This window comes from Pocillopora verrucosa, chromosome 5, assembly GCF_036669915.1.
Source record: "Pocillopora verrucosa isolate sample1 chromosome 5, ASM3666991v2, whole genome shotgun sequence".
NCBI lineage: Eukaryota > Metazoa > Cnidaria > Anthozoa > Scleractinia > Pocilloporidae > Pocillopora > Pocillopora verrucosa.
Window position 1 is genome coordinate 22,491,488 of NC_089316.1, and position 17,942 is coordinate 22,509,429.

Sequence of the window (17,942 nt, forward strand, 5' to 3'; positions counted from 1 at the left end):
GTCTCTCTTTGTCATCAAGTTTTTATTAAGATATTCTAGTTCTAGTTTGTCTTCCTTTAAATCAAACTTTTGCAGCCCAGGAAAAATGCTCGAAAAATTTCGTATTTCAGCAGCTAGAGTTGCTAAGATCATGGATGGTTGGCTTAAAGACACCAACATTTTATGCAGCTACAGCAGAGGTTACTGAATTAAATAACAGCTCTTAGCAGGATTATTTCTGTCAGGATCATCAAAGAGATATTCTTTCAACATGTAATATCGCAGGAAGCAAGGTGCTGGACACATTTGCACTTGGCAAACTCCACACTTAATGATTTTTTCCATTAGTTGTATGTGTACCCTACATCTTCTGTGAGTGTCAGTTTTTACGGGATAGTGAAACTGCACACGGATGAAGCAGATATGCGGTGACTGGGTAGGATTTGCTGACAAGTTACTGCTATCTCTTCGAAAAGAATATCCTGTTATTAGTGGAGAGTAGCTCAACATAGTTAAGACAACTGCTGATGTTCTCCATTTCTACTATCACACCAACCTTTTCATTGAAGTTTCGGAATCCACGTGGGAAACACGAAGAAAAGCAACAGGCAGATCGTCTTCGTCCAAAAGTCAATCCAGTCGCTTTTGTAGCCTCTATTTCGAATTATTTCCCTACCACGTTAACAGCCAGCGGTTTACCAACAGATTTACCTTGGTTGGTCATGTATGGGGAATTATTATCTGCTCAATTCATATTTTGTAATATACTTTACATACATACAGTAATGTCCTTGATAATTCCCCATACATGACGTACGTAAGCAGATTTTATACCCACTCCCCACGGATAGACTGAAACAGCAAAGGAGAGGCGAGTTAATCTTTAGCGTCAGCAGACAGGAAGTTTTAATCAGTGAAGTAGAAACCTATCGAGTTTAGAGACGCAGTCATAATGGCTTTAAATGCGACAAATGAGGATGAGTAAGTGATAGAAAGAGTTGTAACAAGTTGTTAATTTGTCCCATTTATCGAATGCATACGTGTTCATCTCGTTGAGGTGACCTGACATGGCGGCAAATGCTTTAAAGCAAAGCTTCTCGCACTTGAAATTACGATAGAAGTTCCTACAGTTTCCAGATTTCCTTCCTGTAACTTCTCAATCAAAATTTGTTTCCTATTTGTTAAATGAAGAGTAGACGGAGTTTGTTTTCGTGGAGAACTTCGTTTCCACGCAAAAATTAAAGGCACTTCTAGTTTTAAAGACACCACGTGTGTTAAAGTAGTCTTGAAATCTTCAGCCTTACAATACCTCGAGCAAACCTTGGCCTAGCCCAAGTCCCTTTTTTCTTCCGTTGGAAATCGGAAGTAAGATATTTTGGCACCAGTTACTTTGTCTCGATAAATCTTCGTACACAGAGGAACACAGCAATGTGTTGGCATGTCTGAATTCTTATCCACAAGGAAAGACTTCTTACGAGGTTTCAAAACTCCACAACTTTCATAAATGACAATAAACAAAAGAACGCCAATATTTTGGGTTTGAAGTAACGTAAAAAGCATCTCGATATAAAGTCTCCCTATCGTTGAGTGGCCTTTCGGGCGCCATTTATGAATTCGGTGTATAGAGCCTTTTATTATACTACATTCATGAGATGATACGTAATGAAAGTTATAGATTCATGCGCTACTAAATTTCTTTTTTCTCTTAATGTAGCTGTTTGAAGGCTCTCAACCAGCTAAGACAATTTCATTTTGGATGTCTTGCTCCTGCAGTGAGTGCTCGTTTAATTTCGTATATTTTGTTGGGTGATGATAACAGAAATAATGATAACGACAACAATAATGACGAGGAGGGTGAAGATTATGATAAAAATGATGATGATGATAATTATGACGACGACGTAAACAGTAGCGATAGCGGATTTCCTTTTTTCCTTGCTCTTCACCGTGTGGACATGGATTTGGAAAGGAGCCATTATTTGTTAAAGTTCGAATAGAAGAAGAAAATTAAATAATTTAAGAGTTCTACGTTATGCCTGTTGGAAAATAATAGTGATAAAACTGGTAATGAAAGGTCGCTAGCCTGTGTGCAATAAGTGGTTGTACAATAGGCATTGGGAATCAGTTTTTCTCCTCATTCGGTGTTGTTTGTGTAATTCATGAGATAAGATTCATTTTAAAGAATCATTTAATGTTTCTTTCTGTTTTTCTTTTCAGTTGGTTATTATTTTAGTTTTTTCATTCCTGAAGCGACGCACCAAGCTTAAATTGGAGCTATGGGATGGGCGCCCTGGACTATTGATGTATGTTGTCCGAGTATGAAAACAGATGTTTTTTTTATAATTATTTGACAGAAAATCTAGAATTTGAGCGATTTGGCGCCCATACACACGCACGCACGCTCCCATCCACACAAACACTCACACGCATGCGCACGCGACCAGATAAAAACCTTGCTCCATTGGAACCCGTCTCGCTTTGCGTTACAATTGGTCCCGTATGTTATAAGAGTCTTCACGTTGCAATACAATTCAAATCGAGATGGACGCCACAATTTAAGTATATTTTACCCCCAACATTCAAAAGCCAAAGGTTCAAAGCTGAAAGTGTGTCTCAAAAGCTTGTTTATCACATGTAAAAGTGTGTTTGACTCCAAATTTCAAGCATAGGTGTGGTAAGTTGTTTTAACTGATGACTGACTAACTTCCACTCTGGTCCTGTGGCCAAAATTATGCTTGGTCTGCAGGAAAGTGTAACACCAACCAGGATTTTAAAAAACAAAAAAAAGGGTAGTGGTGCAATTTATCAGCAAGTTGCTGGTTATGTGGCTTCTGATCAAGCAGCAGTACAATTTTCCATAGTGACAACATATCTGTATCATTCTTCTTTAGACCGATGAATTTTCTTGGTGGTCTCAGTAACAGGTGGACTATTGCTGTTACGTTTGGAGCCACAGGTAGCACTCTTATGGCCATGGCAATAGTTGGAAAAGGCGGTATCTCGGTTGTCCCATCTGAATCTCCCTGGGTAAAAAGTAGGTAACTCTAACGCTATTATGATCGAATTTCTTAGCGGTGTTGGCAGTAAGAATCATCACGGAGCCTTTCCCAGGAAAAGCTTTGAAATAAAAAGTACAGTGACACATGTAAAGCATATACCCTCAGAAATCTCTCTGTCATGCGCATTATGCACGATGAATGTCTAATCCAGGTTCCATTAAATTGCTCTGTAATAACAAGCTAAACCCTTGTGGTCTCCAAAGTACAGCACTATCATCACAACAAGCGCATGGCAATATTACTAAATGTTTCATTTAAACCTGAAATAACATCCCAAAATTCAAAACGAAATCATTATATAGAGGCAAAATAAGGCTTGGAAAACAAACAAAACCAAAATTTAAACAAGTTAGCCAAACATGAATTGAATGAAAATTGATAGCAAAAACGAAACAAGTAGACAAGAACACACCCACACAAAAATAACCTCTGCAAGGAGACAACCAAAGCTAGGAGACTGAACCAAAAGTATTTTAGAGAAACGACAAAGTAATTACAAAAACCTAGAATTTAAAGAGTTCCTTTATGGTAATTGAAGAAGTATTTGAGGTCCAAGAATCCTTGATTAAAACTTCGAGCATTTCTTTCTTTCTATTTACTCAGTTATTGACGTTTTTTTGGCTGTCCTCCTTTGTACAATACTATTCTATCCATATTTTGTCTGCCTCACAACTGAATACAAGTTCGTTGGTTCTATCCTTGGCTTTCTTTATGGTGTGTTGAGGTGTGTATATGAGTATTGTCTTATATTATGAGATTTTTTACACTAGTTAGTGATGTCAGATTTCATCTACATCGGTAGGACGGTGTAGAAATTCCGGTCATCTCAATTTTTTTTTTTTAATGCTGGGTGTTTTACTTGAAACTTCAAAAACGCTTTTGACATTAGTTCTCAATTACATCAGTGAGTTGAAAACCTGCGATTGCATGGGATATGAACGTTCATTTTGGGTTTGGGGCTAAAAAAAATCGGAACTCCTCGAAGGTGATGCAAGTTTCTTTACAGTAAACACGCTGAGTACTATGCTTAGCGTACATATATCGAATTATAGGTGCACGCTGGAAATTTGCAGAGCACGGGAGATGCGTAAGAGTTGCTCGAGGCGCAGCCGAAACCAAGTCTAGCTTCTCGAGTAAAAGTTTTGAAATTTTTTATTGTATGGTTTGAAAATCAAAATCTTCTATTCGAAAATAGTTTTAGTAAATGTCAGCACCGAAAAATGATATGAACCGTTAGAAAAACGTACGAAAAAACTTCAAATTTCTTGGATTTACAAGACCAGCGTGGTAGATTTACGCGCTTGAGTTGTTGTTTACTAAAATGTGCGACCAGCAGGTTGCGTAGCTTTGTGTTGAAAATGCTGAAAATTGTATGGTTTCAAAACACAATCTGCTATTGAACCACACTTTTGGAACATATCAACACTTCAAAATAATATTTACCATTCTAATGAAGAGTGCCTAACGCCATAAAGCCTCAGCTGAGGTGAGGAAACTCAGTTTTGTTTTCGGCCATAACTCGCATCGCGTGTGGGAATGAAGTATCGTCAACTCGAACACTAATTTCGTCGCTTGAAAGAGCTACATGCTCATTGTAATGCGACGCGAGTTTGTTTAGCATATTTTCTTTTCATCTTGAGCTGGAAAAGGTCCATGTCTATTGCGATAAAACGGAAAAAATCTTGAAAGTTTTGAAAGCTCGCGGCTAAGCTCGATCGACGAGAACTTTTAGCCCAAGTGAAACTGCAAACGTCATGTTATGGATGCACGGCTGTGCGTACATAAAGATTTTTACCATGGTAGCTTTTTTGGAATTACGTAGGACGTGTGCGCGCTATATAGGCCAGATGATAGGCAACTAATTGACTTTCATGGTTTCTTTCAGGTTTTCTTTTCAACTTGCTACACAGATACGTTGCCACGTCGCGTATAAGGTATTAGTTTTGGAATGCATCAACAAGCATGAACTACTTGTGTTTCTTTATGATCACGCAGATAAAGCTGCTTGCTGTGTTTTTATGAACGACTAAAACCTAAGGGAAGGAATACAGAGAAAGAGTTAAGTCATCCAAAATACTAATGTAACTCCTTTATTAAATTTTCCTATATATTTGTTTTATGTAGAAAGGGCTAGAGAGCACTCCCCGGGTGCCATTATTGCAGTTGGCTATAAATTAGATTTTAATTTGTCATGGAACAAAATTATGGCCTTTATGTCTTTACTTACTAATGTATTTCTTTTCCTTTTAGAAAAAAGGATCCGATGGAATAATGTTTCTTATTTCTAACCTGCCTACAACACTGTGCCTTATCTTTATAACAGCGCGATTTGCTTTCCTTATTGTTCGACGAGTTAGACAGATGTGGTCTGTATCTTCTACAGAGTCATCTGTAAGTTAGAGTTGCATACATGTATGTTTTCCTCCCTTTACAGCAAGTACAGAAGTGTGTAATTTTTGCCTGTGTCTTCGACTGGCTGGAGTTTTTAGATCATTCCCTGTTTAGTTAAGCACGGCGAGGCAATAATAACATCATAAAATTCAGAGGAGGGTGTGGAGCAAGGTTTCAATGACGCTTTAAAGTCGAAATAAAAAAGAAAATTACAAAATATCATGAGATCTGGGAGTATTCAAGACTTTACAAACAAACAGGAGAAAATGGCAACAGGAAGGTACAAATTTAAAGGATTGAATGTATTGGTAACCGTCCCTCAAATCTTTTTCTCTAGGGAAAGGACTCCTGCTCCCGCTCATTGGCTCATGATGCTGACGTTGTTCACGTGAAGTTCATTTTAGGGCAAAAACTTCCAATGTAAGATATCTTTTTAAAGCTCTAGAAGTTGGTCCTCTAAACAAGCTCTTGTTTAGTGTACGACTAAAAAACAGTTAAATTTCATTATCTTTCATTGTCCTTGTCTTGATTTGTTTTGCCTTAGTCCTTGTCCTCTATGTTTTGTCCTTGTCCTTGTCCTTGACCTTGTCTTTGTCCTGGGCTTTGTCCTTGTCTTTGTCCTTGCTCTTGTCCTTGTCCTTGTGTTTGTGCTTCTATTTTGTCTTTTTTCCTTTCCTTGTCCTTGTCCTTGTGTTTGTGTTTGTGCTCATTTTTTTTGTCTTTTTTCCCATCCTCATCCTCGTCTTTGTCTTAGTCCTTGTCTTTGTTCTTGTCTTTCTCCTTCTCCTTTTCCTTGTCCTTGTCCTTGTCTTTGTCCTTGTCTTTGTCTTTGTCTTTGTCTTTGTCTTTGTCTTTGTCCTTGTCTTTGTCCTTGACCTTGACCTTGTCCTTGTCCTCGTCCTCGTCCTCGTCCTCGTCCTCGTTTTGTCCATGTCCATGTCCTTGTCCAAGTCCTTCTCCTACTCCTTGGTTTGTCCTTGTCCTAGTGTCTTTGGCTTTGCACTTGACCTGACCCGACTTTAGCCTTAGCTCTTGCCCTTATCCTCCAAGTCCCCGTCCTCGTCCTTTTCCTTCTCGTCATGGTGAGCTATAGATCAGAATAAGAGTTATTGTTATTGCCAGCAGTGTCGTCTTCGGAATTTTTTCAGATACCCGGACAAGACAGAGTGGTATTGGAAGGTCTTCTACTTTTTTTATACACCAAGACAAGGTGTGTATGGTATTCCATTATAACATAAACAATTAACGTTTGTATTTTCGGTCGATCTATTGGTTTTTGCTTCATGATTTTCAATCACATATAGGCCCTGATTCATTTATCATTTTGTTTATTTATTTCATTATTTTTTTTTAATAACGAGCTTAAAACTAGACTTAGAGATTGGACTCATGACATGGACAACTTGTATGATTTCAGATTTCAAGTTCTCTACTCAGTTGATATCAACAGTGTTTCTCGTCGGGATAGTTATCTTTGAAGTAAGTACTCAGTGTATCAGAAGATGCCTTGTCTATCGATATGGAATTGGAGTTATTCTCTGCATTTTGATTTGTCTTTGGCAAGGATTCAAGTTTTATAACAGACACGAGTGTGTATATTAATTACTTATTATCTATAAAAAATTATTTGCCATAAAATGATTCCTATATATTCTATTTCTCTTTGTTGTATGTAGGTGTTAGTGTTTTCGCTGACGAGGTTTGAAGATGTTATGGGCACTTTTAGGAGTTTCGGTTGGAGTTTTCCTACTCTAAGGGGTGATGTATAAGTAGTAAAACAGTAATTTACCTGGTTCCTAAAATCTTTCAAGGTCAAAGCCTTGATGGACTTGACCATGTGAGGCGGACAATCTTTCATCAGTCTGACATGGTTTGATGCTACTCTGGTTTAAAGATTTAATGAATGTAAGCGAGAAGTTCATAGACCCTAGGAATTGATAAAGCCTACAATTCATAGACCCTTCTCGGTTAAATTCATAAAATCTTTAAACCAGAGTAGCATCAAACCATGTCTGATTGCCCACCTGGTTGCCATGTGAACTTTAATATATTTGATCAGTCTTTTCGTCACTTAGTCCATCAGTCAATTAATCAAAACTTTTCCGAAAACGACTAAACATATTATGATCCACGGAAACTGCTTCATAAAAATTAGTCATATTATCATTGTTTATTGTCATATGTCAAATGGGATAACTGCACTCTGATAGGCTGTAATTTCTGCGCCATTTCTTAGAAACTGTTACTCCTGTGAACATTACTATCAGAACACCTCACCAAAAAAAGACCTTGTAAGGAGTCGAAGATCTCCTCAGAAAATTTTGCTATATTGCAGAGGGTAAATCGTTCTAAATCGTGCTGAGATGATTATGAACTTGAAACTTCAGCGAGAGAAGGTCGCTCATGCAAAAAGCCTTTATCGTGCACATAGAGACCTCTTTCCATATAGTGAGGAGAATTCCATTCCGACGTCGTATCGAGAAGGTCAGCTCCAGTATTACGGGTTATTTTAGCCTGTTCTAGGCGCTCAGTTAATGAAACGATTGTAAACGACGCAATAGTTACAGACGAGTGAAATCGAGGAAGGTTTGGCTCGGGATCGTTACGTGAACCAACCAAATTCCTCTGGTTGTTTTCGCTCCACCGCCGCTTTAATCGCACTGTTTAGAAATGCGCTGTTCCCTATTCCGCTGTTTTATTACCAGTTGCTTGTTTGGAACGGTTTAGGTCTGTTTTCTATCTTTTGTTGGCTAGATTTATATATTTCTTACATTGATTTTAGGTTGTCTTTACGGATCGTACATTTTCGCAGCTCTGATTTATGTCATAACAACACTTCATTTCATGAAGTGCCACAGGTATCTATGACTAGTTTCCTAGACGTGTTAGTGTGGAGCATTAATGTTCAACAGGACACTTGAGTTTTGTGAGGGATCAGGGATGGCACAGTACTGAGTGAAAGCGCCCGTCTCCCTCCGCTTCGACCCGGGTTCTTTTACCGGATCCGGTGTTAAATGCTTTGAAGGTTGTTTTCCTCTGGGTCCTCTGATTTTCCTCGTGGAAACAGTGAACAAGGAGAGTCACCACATGGAATGTCCACTGCTAAATTTCTATTAAGACACTGTCCGATCTCGATCGCTTGTCAGTATTTCTTTCAAAATTCGTAATTCTTTATGGTTAAAGCTCTAAAGCTAAGGTAACTCATATATTTTATTGAGAACGACCTCAATACGTGTTTGTGGAAAAAAACCCTCTGACCACCCCCCTTTCTCTCCCTCCTCCCCTCCCCACCGCCACCGGGTGATCAAAAATGACACGTCCCTTATTCCCAATGCGAGTTATAATATTTCGGGTTCGAGTCACGAGTCGAGTTCGAGTCAATTTAAATTACTCCCTTCTTTTAACTTTAAGATTTTTTTTCTCTTTTTTTTTTTTTTTATTTCTGTGTCAAAATGATGTGAGGGATACAAGAGCACCTAGTTTTAAGCTTTTTGATGGCCGTTTGTGAGGGTTAATTCTGCATTGATCTATAGCTCCTTGACTCGAACTTGACTCGTTACTCGAGCTTGACTCGGGCTCAATGTTGGCTCGTGAGATGGTATTACTCTTGCTGTGCAAGTCTTTTCCTGCAACACAACGCTTACTCGTTTTAAGGCTTTCTTTTGAATTCGGAATGAAAGATTGTTACAACGTCTATTGTAATTCTTTCTCCTAGGGACCACATGCTCCAGCTTTACCGTGGAGATAGAGGCCTAATGCAAAATGTTTGCCTCTCACCGGCCTCTTTTGTGGTATGGCGATAAATTTGCTTTCAACACTCCTATCAAAATTAAAGAGGAAATGACTAACACTTGCCTACACTGATATCTGTTGAAACATTACCTTACATGGAGGGCAAGATGATTCGAAAGGTTTGAAAGCTTTCAGCCTTTTCCAGAAAATTGAGAATTTGCTCCTTGAATAACCTAAAGATGGTTGAATGTAACTGACGACAACAGACAAAACGCGTCAAGTTCACCTTCACCTTCACCTTCACCTTCACGTTCGCGTTCACGCTTGCGGTCACGGTCACGGTCAAGATCACAGTTACAGCTACGTCCATCGTCATGGTCACGATCATGATTTAAAGGAGGTCACGTACATTTTTCCTTACTACTGAATATTTTGTCTTTAAGGGGAGAAGTTTGAGTTATACTGGATACCAAATCGCCTATTCCGTGATCGGTATGTATGGTGTTCCTCAAACTTAAAAGCATTAAAAGCAATGCAAAAGCTGTAGTTCCAATTATCCATTTTTAATATTAATTACACAGGAACATCCAGAGTAACATATCTGGCGCGATCCTTTATTAACGCAAAAGAGGACGTTTCTTTTCGTTATTACGTTGCCTAAGATAATTAAGAGTTGGAATAAGTTGAGGGTTTGCATAACTTTCACGTATGTTCTAAACACCTCTTGTGTTAAATCAAGGCTTCGTAGAGTGCAAAGTAGTTTCTAATCAGGTTATGCAAATTGTGAGATATTCAGATCTCTAGTATTGTTTTTTCAATTTTTCGCTCGTTTCTCTTTGCAGGTTTTGTTGTGTTGTCATATTTGGGCTTCCTTCTTTCTCTCATTCTAAGCTTACCAATTCATTACAAGATAATACGCGATTCGATTTTATCAATTGCAAAGGGACTTGTGTAAGTAGATTGATAATGTGAATAGGTTGTCATATATGTTGTTTACGTTTTCCCTCAGGTATTTAAATCGTTTTTGTTTGTTTAGCTGTTGGCTGTTTTTTTTTTCCAGACCATCGATAGTGCTGGCTGTCATATTACGAGTGTTCCAGCGCGTGTTCCTATCTCGATATGTCTTTCGTGACAGAGAATACCCAAATTTCTCAGTCGTGATTGACAACAGGTAACTTAAAAAAAACAGCTTCTGTTTCTAATAACGTGATAAGCTGAGCTGCGCACGTACTTTGACTGGTTCTTCACACAGATGACGTCATGATAAACACATTTCGTTGCTTTATCATTGATTGTTAACGTGGCTGTGTTCAGTTATAGATCACAAAAGATGCCAATTTATGGTAAGAAAATCACTGAACCACTCGGCAATTTTATCGAGCGAGTGCTCAGTATTTTCTTGGCCGCCAACTTTGATTTTAATATCAACAGAAGGCTGGGAAGAGAAAGAAATTTGTACCAAGGGGGCGGTCGACGGTCAAAAATAAGGAGTGGCGTTCACTCTAACTCCAAATCAAAATGGCCGGTCGGATGAACGATCGCGAGCTTATAACGCTAGATCGCCCTAATGAGACGCCTGCACTTAAAGTCAGCTGTGAGCTACTACTGACCAGAAGCGAGTTAACATGAAGTCTATGTGTTACTTAGAGATTACATTGGCGTTAAGGGTGGGTGTGCCATTCGTGAGTCTTACTCCTCTTTACCTCCATGCAACGTTAAATGAACCAATTTATGTCACAAAAGCTTGCATTCTTGCACTATGTAACATTGGCTGTGTATGCGAATTTTCCAACACAATTTGTCCAAGATAGTGGCTTTGACGCTTTATAGAGAATATGGCTGTTCGTCTCATCTGCCATCTGCAACTAAAGAAAATGCTGCTCGTCTTCCCAAAGGCACGAGATGTTGGCACAAAAATTTGTTTGTGCGGAATTTATCATAATGTGCAACCAATTAGAATGCTGCAGCTCTATAGCAAATCACCCGAATAATTTACCTCTCCTCTTCTCTGAAGAAGATCATTCTGCTTTTAAGAGGCTTATCGGGAATCAGCACATGGGGCTGCCTCCAGGTTCCGTGACGGTCTTGGCCTTTATCGAGTGACACTTACTTGAAAACTTTCGAAACGACAGATCGTAGGTGGAAAACATTTTTTTACGCCTAACAGCTAATTTTTCCGCCACGTAACCGCTAATGGTTAACCCCACTTAGACGCTCTTCTTTATGTTTACCTTCTTGAAAATAGGCCACGTTTTCTACTCGACATTGTTCCTCTCACTATAAACAGCTATTCATTATTTCTGTTTCACTTTGTTCTATTTTGTTCTCGTTTTGGAATCATTTTTCAGACGACTGTTCTCTATCATGTCGTATGCGTTCGTGTTCCTCAACACCATTGTTGGAGTCCTGTCAGGTCTTCTTCGCATAGCTAAAGCTATGATTCTCGGGCTTTTCTTCTTCTCGCGTCTCGACCGAACTGTTTTAATGCCAGGATTTCAGAGATGGGACAAAGGTAAGCTCCCCGAAAAAACGCATGCTTAGAAAGTTAATTCCTCCGTGTACCTATCATCTGCCATTCAGTGCTTGCCAAACGGCTGTATCTCTGCCAAAAAGTTGAAACATTGGGTAACTGCTTGTTGCTTCTCAGACTTTGTTTCTTGCTGCGTTTGATTTCCTCAAATTACCAAAGCATTTGAATAAAAATGGAACACAGCGTAAGGGACTGTTAATAATTTTTGGCCTGGGGGAAGGGGATCGGAGGATTTTGGTTGTGTCACAATATAATCTACCCGACCCCCAATAAGACTCCGTTGTATTCTAATGAATTCCCCCTTTAATCCTCATTGGCAGTCAATTTGCTATAGTTCCCCCCTTTCAACTCTGTAAGAGACGACTGATTCCCCTTCCTCCCCCACTGAAAGCCATGCGATCACTTGCAAAATCCTCTTTCCCCTTCTCCACCCCAGTGATAAATTATGATTGGTAAAGATACTTTAGCCATCCCTCAACTAAAAGGACCTCAACAGCAACGCAGACTTCAGATGAATCCCTATCTAACGCCCATTTTCCCTTCAACTTAACGAACAGGTTTTGTTGCGTATCTTGGATTTCTTCATGTGTTGGTAGCCCACAGACACCCTGTTGTGTTAATGTTCTGCCAATTGCTCATTGAAAGCAACAAGGCGACAACTTCGGAGGAGAAGCGTAAGCAACTTTTAAGAAATTAAATTCTTCTGATCTCAGAAGAACACATTGAGAGTATCAACTCGAGAAGGATTGGTTAATCAGACAATCAGTCGCTCGGTCAGTAACCAAGTGAATCAATTCGTCAGTCAATCAGTCAGTCAGTCAGTCCATCAGTCCGTCCGTCAGTCAGTCAGTCAGTCCGTCAGTCAATAAGCAATAAGTAAATGTGTCAGCGTGTCAGTTATTCAGTCTGCCTCTCTTTTTGTCCGTCTATCTGTTATTCCGATATTTTTCTCACCCGAACTGTCTTTTATTAACAATTATTTGCCGAAGGCGAAGTGAATACTGTTGAATAATTCCCGTATCAATGTTCACTGAACCTGAGGCGAATAACATTTAGTACAGTTGCTCAGGTACTTTCGAATAACTTTGCAAATTATTTAAACTGAAAGAAAGCATTTCGCATATTTTGTTACAACTGTGTTGATTACTCGTATCTACGTACATAAGAAAGAAAATTTAACAGTGTCATTTAATGCCATTGGAAGCCGTGTTCCACCAAACTCAGTATGATAGCATCTTTTGTGCTTTTTTCAATTGACATTTTTTTCCTCTCACATTTATCACTTCCTTGGAAACGAAGTGATTAAGGCGAGATATGACGCAATCCTCGACCAATCAGATTGCGCGCACCTCTACAACTAAATATAGCTGTGTTTAACAAACTGACTTAAAAATCTGTCCGTCACAGGGAATTCCAGCATTTCTGTGCAGCCAAACAACGCTGAGGAGCCAAAGCAAGTCACTGGTATGTCACTTAATTAATGTATCGTAGCCTTACCGGACAGTGCATGAGTTCCGTTTTTAAGGGAGTCTACATATAGTTTGGATTTTCTCAAATGCACCTCAGTAATACAGTTTATGTACTTTGAAACAGGATTCAAACGCGAAATCCGCCACCCACGCCTGGCACAGAGGGTAGTCAATCGCTGGCTTCTGGCTGTAACTCTTCTCCGTAATCCCACGCTAATACAGTATCGTCACCATTCCTTTTCGGTACCTATTGAACAAAGTGAGGTCGATACGTCTTCAGTTGCAGTTTTAGTCGATTCTATGGTCTAATATTCACGTTTAGCTCATAGCACATAAATAATTTAAGGATTAAATGAGGGGCATTGTAATAGCTAAGTGCTGTAAGGTATATAGCTGTTTCGAGAAAGTTTATCAGAAAAAAAGTGGACAAAACTGCACGCGACCGTCGCTCGTAATAAGTGAAAGAAAATAAATTAGTAAATCAAACTCTCTGCACCTCGTCCGTACAATGACGTTTCTCAGATTTCCCTTGCATCCTGAGTTCTAGGTGCCGTGACCCAAAAACTATCCACAATACCTTTAGTGGTTGCATTGTCGTGTGCATGTTTACGCTTTTTATCCGACCACCTCTCTCGAAACAGCTGTATATTCTATGTTAGGTTTATGCTTCAAGTTAAATACGGCGCGAAAAAAATTGCTTATCATGTAAAAATGTAACAGAACATTTTCTTTTGTTTTTCTTGATATAGTTTATCATCGTGAAACTTTTAAAGTTCGACTGTGTCTCTAAGACTAAGGTAGACAGTCTAATATTAAATAACAATGAGGTCTAACAGTGCTGAAACAAGTACAGTTAATGTTGTGTTCTATGTTATATTTATGCAATAAAAACGACTACTCGGCTACGAGGTTGATAATTTTGCAGTCTGGGGACAAGTAAGGGTGAGATGGACCTTTATTTGGATTTTTCTTAGGAGCTAATGCCAGCATGCATCGAACAAACAGCGGCAAGTCACCCAAATTTGTTTTCCCTCCTACTTTCATATTTTGTAGCCCGATATGTTCTAGTAATTGTGGTGTAGGTTTTTTTGTAAAAATTTATTTTAGTTTTCGAGAAATAATTTTTTTCGTTCGACCGCTCAAATATGCAAATTTTCACCGAGAATATTACCCGAATTGTGTGGCCTCATGCAACGAATTGTGAGACCCACGGACCCACGGTATTTCTGTTAACATAGTCCTTTGTTTTATCATCTAAACTTAATCCTCTGTCGTTATTGAAGCTGGCAAAGAAATATATACTTTTTGGTGAATACTTTTGTCCGACAGACTTTTCCTATGTCGAAAAGTAGCATCAAAACAAAGACCGTTTTAACAATGACCGATATGACACAATCTACTGATCTTCAAGCTTTTATAAGACAAAAGGATGGCTATAAAGTTGCTGTAAAAATTTCCTAAGCTTGTGTATTTGTGCTGTTTTATCTTGAGACGAACTCAAAGTCCGGCAAAATTTACTTGATAGCGACTATGAAATGTACATGGTGCGCCTACTTGTCGCCACCGTTAACTGGCATAAATCACTACAATTTGCAAAAAAATCTAATATGACACTCTTACCTTGTTCATTTATGATTTTAATAGCTGTTTCGATGATCACGTTTATTATGCTCTACCACATTCTAGACAGATTCGAGTTCCAGTTTATATATCTTCTCTAACTTATTTTATCAGTTGCGTGACAAGCGTGACACAGAAATTCAAAGATGAATAAACCTCCGAAATGCGAAGAGATGGTTTTTTTTCCTCTTTGCATGAGATCTAGAAAAAACTTTCAGGAATAACTGCATTCAGAAAACTAAAATGTCCAGATCCATCAATGATTCCTTTGCCGGCTGAAGTCAAAGTATGGTTACAGTAGTCAATTTGATGGACAAGCCAAATACTGATTTACCTAACTGATCTGTTTTATAAGTGTCTCATCTTACACGCTGACATGGAGATTTGCTATTTAGTTAAATCGTTCGCTGGTGGAACTTGTGGGTTTAGTTATTGAGAAGACCAAGTCATTCCCTTGCGTGATTGTTTAAAAGACATTTCAAGTCACTTGCGGAGTTGCAAGTTTTCAGATCCAGAAAATGAAGTTGATCTTGTTTTGTCGCGTGCCGGCATCTTCGAGACGCCAAAAGATATCGATGATTTTACAAATTACCCGACACACAGAGCAAATCTCGGCGTTGGGTGGAATCGTGGTTCCAATAGCAGATGAAGGGTGCCAAAAGAAATGTCCGGCCGTGGTAAAGGTAGGGTTAAGTCGATTCCAAAAGCTGATAGGGGAATTGGCAAGCGTTTATCACAGATAATACTCAAGATGTCTGGAAAATGCGTACAATCTGGCTTTGGTAAGTAGGCTACCTACCACCGTGAGCAAAATTACGCGTGACGTCGGAGTTCAGTTTCGATTGGGAATTGGTCAATAGGCTACCAAAAATTTAGACAGAGGCGGAGTTTTCTGAGCTAATGTCTGAACACTTTGTTGGCTTTCAGTCGTCTGGGGGGACGCGTAATTATGCACACAGTGGTAAAGGGCCCTTTTGCACTAGCAACTAGACGCTGACAAAACATGTTTCTCTTCGCCCAAATCACATCAGAATTTGTCCTTGCTAAATGTCAAATGTGCTGCACGTATTAGCACCCCCAGGGAACCCCTTTACATAAGAGGGCGGGGGTGCGTGCCTGGAATTTCAAAAACGACCGCTAGAAAATCATAAAAGGTGCTTAAGTCTTATCCGTGTGGGAGTGGCAACAATTAGCCTGTAAAAACAAGTGTTTATGTCCTTTTCTGTCTTTTTCCATGCTTCCCTCGCTCCTACAGAGGATTCATACAAATATGAGAGCCGTGCCGCGTTTACATTGTACAGGTAGAAAAGGTTGTCCAGAATGAGTGTTTCGTTCTGTAATGAAAACCCCAATAAACTCACTCAGAAATGACTCATTTCCAATAAATTTTACGCTGGTTATTGTGTGGCAACCGGTATGAACTCGTTCTTGTACAAAACTCATTCGGATATCATGTAAAAGGCTCCTAAAAGTTTTTGTTCCCAGAGCATCACGCTTTGCTCGCCTGTCGGAATACAAAAAATTTCAGTAGCGTTGAAGCAACAACCCGCTTTTAACTACTTCTCTGCCGCTGAAACAACGATTAGTGAAGAAAGCAGATATTTTAATATTTTCAATTCAACGTGAACAAAAATCTTTATAAATGGTAAATATTTACTTGTGTCGGTATCAATTATTGCGTGACTAGCTTATAATATAAATGAGGGAGGGGAAAACACAACGAAAAACCTGAGCTCCTGTCAAAAAGTAATACCCAGGCGTAATATAATAATCGAAACGGCTAATAAAATCATAAATGAACAAGGTAAGAGTGTTACGTCAGACTTTTTTACAAATTGCAGTGATTTATGCCAGTTAACGGTGGCGACAAGCAGGCGCACCATGTACATTTCATAGTCGCTATCAAGTAAATTTTGCCGGACTTTGAGTTCGTCTCAAGATAGAACAACACAAATACACGAGGAAGTTTTTTACAGTAACTTTAATTTATGACCATCCATTGGTCTTTTAAAAGCTTGAAGCTCAGTAGATTGTGTCATATCGGTCATTGTTAAAACGGTCTTTGTTTTGATGCTACTTCTCGACATAGGAAAAGTATGTCGGACAAAAATATTCACCAAAAAAATATGTTTTTCTTTTCCAGCTTCAAAGCCAATGAGCGAGGTTTGGACTATCGTTTGCTGTAGTAAATATTAAGAAAATAATTTAAGTTATTAAGCCAAGGCTCCACGAAGGGAGGCGCTCGCCAATGACAATTTGGTTTTGCCTTTGATTTTCTTCAAGTTTCTTCGGTGAAATCTCTCAAAATTTCCGCAAGTAGTGAAAATTGTCCTGCCGATCATTTAAAAGCCCCCCCAAAAAATAGCTGTTACAAGGCAGTTTTCCCGCTATTTGCAGTTTTGTCCTTTCTTCCTCTATCTCAAATTTGGGCCCATCAATTTTTTTTATTAACAGGCACTAGGAAGGACACAAATATGCGTAATGGTCCAACAAATCATACGAAATTTCATCGAAGAAAACACGATAAATTTTACTTGAAAGATACCTATTTTCTTTGTGGCAAAACATTACGTAATGGAATAGAAATGCGCCAAGATCGGTATCTAAGCATGCGTAGCCTTTCGAATCGAGGACCACGAGTAGTCATTTGGCATTCTTATTTCGGACTTGCGAAATTCTTAGACAACGAACACAAGCACAACTGGACGTCAGTGGCCCTGTATTATAAAGTTGCATTTCGAGGAATCCTGGCAAGCATCATCGAAATGCTGCTCTATGGCAAATAGTGCGTGTCACACGGTTATTATTGTTGTAAAAATAAAAATTATTCACATTTACCACGCTTACAGAAAAAACATTCCTTGAGGCCTTGTGCAAAAGTTTGTTTATCAACCACTAGATTTTCAGCTGCCGCCTGTTGGTGGAAATCAGAGCCACTGTTGAGACCTTTACTTTGCGATCAGAACAATAATGTTTACCTTCCGAGGACGGTAAAAAGCAAATAGCCCTAACATCGTAGGTTACATACCCGAGATAACCTTAGAGCCCGTTTTGTAGGTGGTTCCTTTTCCTTGCAGCCGTCTTCGTAAGTCAGTTTTCGTTGACCAGATTTTGTGGCCTTTACGTAATGATTCCCCTGTTTTCCTAGTTTTCGAAGCGATC

At 39.1% G+C, this 17,942-nt stretch overlaps 1 protein-coding gene across 1 annotated transcript; it reads left to right on the top strand.

Moving 5' to 3' along the window:
• The first annotated feature begins 833 nt into the window (after positions 1 to 833).
• On the top strand, positions 834 to 14,055 carry LOC131770570 (stimulated by retinoic acid gene 6 protein-like). The gene is made up of 20 exons (XM_059086289.2): positions 834 to 960; positions 1,694 to 1,751; positions 2,197 to 2,282; positions 2,871 to 3,013; positions 3,642 to 3,762; positions 4,924 to 4,972; positions 5,289 to 5,429; positions 5,767 to 5,849; positions 6,578 to 6,639; positions 6,847 to 6,908; positions 7,106 to 7,187; positions 8,212 to 8,287; positions 9,145 to 9,220; positions 9,605 to 9,653; positions 10,004 to 10,112; positions 10,222 to 10,332; positions 11,510 to 11,673; positions 12,249 to 12,365; positions 13,099 to 13,155; positions 13,285 to 14,055. Exons 1-20 carry the CDS (start codon positions 932 to 934, stop codon positions 13,467 to 13,469), a joined length of 1,860 nt encoding a protein of 619 aa, XP_058942272.2. The 5' UTR covers positions 834 to 931; the 3' UTR covers positions 13,470 to 14,055.
• Positions 14,056 to 17,942: the final 3,887 nt, after the last annotated feature.